Source organism: Piliocolobus tephrosceles, chromosome 6 (assembly GCF_002776525.5).
Source record: "Piliocolobus tephrosceles isolate RC106 chromosome 6, ASM277652v3, whole genome shotgun sequence".
Lineage (NCBI taxonomy): Eukaryota > Metazoa > Chordata > Mammalia > Primates > Cercopithecidae > Piliocolobus > Piliocolobus tephrosceles.
Window position 1 is genome coordinate 3,211,036 of NC_045439.1, and position 3,768 is coordinate 3,214,803.

The following is a 3,768-nucleotide window of genomic DNA, read 5'->3' on the forward strand; positions in this document are numbered from 1 at the left end:
TACTCATTTTTACATTCCCGTGGTTAGTAGCTGCTTTTCTCTATCAAATCCATTAACTGTGAGAAGAAATCACATTTGGTTACAGGTGAATAATTAAATAGTTTGGCATATATTTATGTACTAGAATCTAATGCAGCTTGAAATCAAGGCATGCCTCACTTATATAAAAACGTGGCTAAATTCTCAAGTAATTGTGCTTAGTGAAAGAAACTAAGGAATTAACAGTAAATTTTACATGACACTTTGTAGAAATTTTAGAAGTTGCCACTATTATAAATTAACATGGAGAAGATTTCAGTTTTTCTGAGAATATGCTGTTAGGAGTAATGAGAATGTGAGTTGAATTTCACAGAAATAAGAGAAAAGTTTCAGGATTAATTTAATTATTCAAAACCTGGTTGAAGTGCTGAGTAAATGGTTGCAAACATAGGTCAACATTTTTCAAATCATTCACTATAAATTTGAATTAATTATTTATTAATTGCACTTGAATAAAGCAATAACAAACTGATGAAATAATATTTGACTAAAATGGAGCAATAAACAGATCAACATTGACACAAAGAATATGACTGACTTCTGAAAACATACACATGAAACGTGAGTCACTCTACATATTTAGGTAAATTACAGAAAGTTGACATAACAGATGGGGAATCATGCAGACTTCACTAGGTGTGGGCCACACTGCCCTGGAGTTGTCTCAGGAGAGCAGCCTCCTCTGGTGAACAGAGCACAGTCCCAGATAATAGGACTAATTTTTTTTTAGATGTGTAATCTTAAACATACTGCACAACTGCTGTGTTCGCTATGTAAATTATCTTCTATAAAATATAACATTGAAACCTGCATTAAATATATAGTGTAAATATGTAAGAATAAAATAAGATTATGAGAGGTAAATGTTAATCAAGGCACAATCACATAATATAAAATTATATGTTCCTGAATGATATAATTATTCCAGTCTCCCCCAGGACACTTCATCTGCACTGAGCCCTGCCCTCTCCTCAGATGTCCCACCCCAGAGCTTGCTATATAGTGGGGGACATGCAAATAGGGCCCTCCCCCTGCTGATGAAAACCAGCCCAGCCCTGACCCTCTGGGAGAGGAGCCCCAGCCCTGGAAGTCCGTGGTGTTCCAGGCAGTGATCAGCACAGAACACAGAAAACTCACCATGAAGTTTGGGCTGAGCTGGGTTTTTCTTGTTGCTGTTTTAAGAGGTGACTCATGGAGAACGAGAGAGATTGAGTGGGAGTGGACATGAGTGAGAGAAACAGTGGATATGTGTGGCAGTTTCTGACCTTGGTGTCTCTCTGTTTGCAGGTGTCCAGTGTGAGGTGCAGCTGGTGGAGTCTGGAGGAGGCTTGGTCCAGCCTGGGGGGTCCCTGAGACTCTCCTGTGCAGCCTCCGGATTCACCTTCAGTAACTATGGCATGCACTGGGTCCGCCAGGCTCCAGGGAAGGGGCTGGAGTGGGTGGCAGTTATATGGTATGATGGAAGTCAGAAATACTACGCAGACTCTGTGAAGGACCGATTCACCATCTCCAGAGACAATTCCAAGAACATGCTATATCTTCAAATGGACAGCCTGAGATTGGAGGACACGGCTGTGTATTACTGTGCGAGAGACACAGTGAGGGGAAGTCGGTGTGAGCCCAGACACAAACCTCCCTGAGCCCAGACACAAACCTCCCTGAGCCCAGACACAAACCTCCCTGAGCCCAGACACAAACCTCCCTGCAGGGGCGCTGGCGGGAAATCAGCGGCAGGGGGCGCTCGGGAGCCACTGATCAGAGTCAACCCGGAGGCCGGTGCAGACGGAGGCTGGTTTCCTGTCGGGATGTGGGACGTCATCTTCTGACAGTTCCCCAGGGAACCTCTTAAGTTTAGAAATCTGTGCCTAACAATGTCTTCGCTATGCATTTGAAAGAAATTATTTTAATATGGGGACCTATTCTCACCGGCACAAAATGCAGATTGACGCTTACAGGGATGAAAATTCTTCAGCCACGGTCACCAGGATCAGAGCAGTGAGTAAGCTCAGGGCTTCCTAGTGAGTCTTCTCAGTGAGACCCAGGACAGGGACCTTAGTGAGGTTCCCTGACTAGAACAGTCTTTACGGATCCTGGTCACAGACAATAGAGAGGCTGGGCCAGGGTCAGTGTCATGCAGAACCTCACAGGTTTCACGTCTGGCCTTTCTCCTGACACTAAGGTAGGCAAATCAGCATCTGCGCTGATCTGGTGCTTCTTTTGTCCCTAATCCATTTACTTTCTTTTGTAGTCGTTGTTCTCATTTTTCCATTTGCTTTTCCTGCTTTCTGGAAAAGGAAGGTATTTTCCTTGTGGTCACAATTCCAGGCCTCAAGCCCTTTCCCTGGAGCTCAGGTGGGTCTCAGGCTGTGGCTGCTGCAGTCACCCAGGAGAGGCTGGTGGGACTTTCTTCACTCCTTGTCACTTAGGACCCTCCACTGTGTTGCCTGGAGACTCATCTGGAAATGCAAGTTGCCAGTGGGGACTGAAGGGGACAAGCTTGATTGGTTAATGTGGGATACGGGTGTGTTTCTAATCCTGTTCTGAAAAACCTTCACACAGTAACGTTCTTCACTAGTGGTGTGAGGAAGAGGATGTGAAAGTTGTCAGAATCAAAATGGAGCCACTTGTGTTATAATCTTTACAGGTGAAGCTGGAGAAGGTCATGAATGGCGGGTTCTCATGAACGTATCCCTGATAACAAGAATGGATATTGTGGGGATATCTGCCCTGCCAGTCCCTGTCCATCTTAAACTGATTCCACCCTTGTTATTCTTCTATCCCAGGATAATTGTCTCAAAACAGCTCGTGTAAGCCTCCTCGATTTTCTTTTAAAACACTTGTCTTCATTTGCCTGCTTAAATATGCCCATGCATAGTCCCATTGCAATGCTCATTTTCAAATAAATATTATTTGGTTTTGGAGAATCTCTTTCTGTCTGATATTTAGGTGTGACAAGCTGCAGATGTACACACCAGTTTCCTGTGAGACGTAGGGGAAGTCAATTTTGGGGGATGGCTGAAAACATCCAATATCCTCAGGACCGGCCATCAGTAAGTGCAGGTGGGCAGTCAAAGAAACAGCTGAAGCTGCTTAATCACTATGGAGTTTGACCTTCTCCAGGTCTGCTCTGATGGAATCAGGGCCAAGCAGGTTAGCAATGATAATCTGCCTAACACAGAGTCAACTGATTACGGTTTTAATAACCTCTATTACAAAATTCACAACACCACCTGGATTAGTGTTTGATCAAATAACTACAAAGCATTGTCCAGCCAAGTACACCATAAGACGGACCGTTACCCATGGAGGAAAACACTTAATATGAGTTCTAGGTTCTTACATTGTTAAAGGTGTAAAACTGATTATTTTTAAATGAGGCGATTTTTATTTTTGCTATTGAGTTGTAAAAGTTTCTTTTATATTTGAACATTTAAACTTTTTCAGATATATGGCATATTATCCAATTCTGTAAGTTGTAGTTATTTGGTTGCTTTGCAGAATCTTTTTTGAAATCTATTCTCCCACTTGTTCAATTCTGCTTTTTTTGGTAGGGGCTTTGAATGTAAAATCCTGAAAGAGATTGCTAATTTTCAAAGGTTGGGAGTTTTACAATTACAAGTATTATATTTAAATATTTAAAACATTTAGAGTGAATTTTTGTGTTTATTCTAACCTAAAATTCTTAATTCTTTTCATGTGAAAACCAGTTTTCATAATACCCTCTTTCGA

The 3,768-nt window shown here is 42.2% G+C and overlaps 1 gene segment (V, D, J or C); it reads left to right on the forward strand.

Moving 5' to 3' along the window:
- The first annotated feature begins 1,082 nt into the window (after positions 1 to 1,082).
- On the forward strand, positions 1,083 to 1,888 carry LOC111528281. The segment is given in 3 exon segments: positions 1,083 to 1,223; positions 1,327 to 1,678; positions 1,738 to 1,888. Coding segments are annotated over 3 exon segments (549 nt in total).
- The last annotated feature ends 1,880 nt before the right edge of the window (positions 1,889 to 3,768 follow it).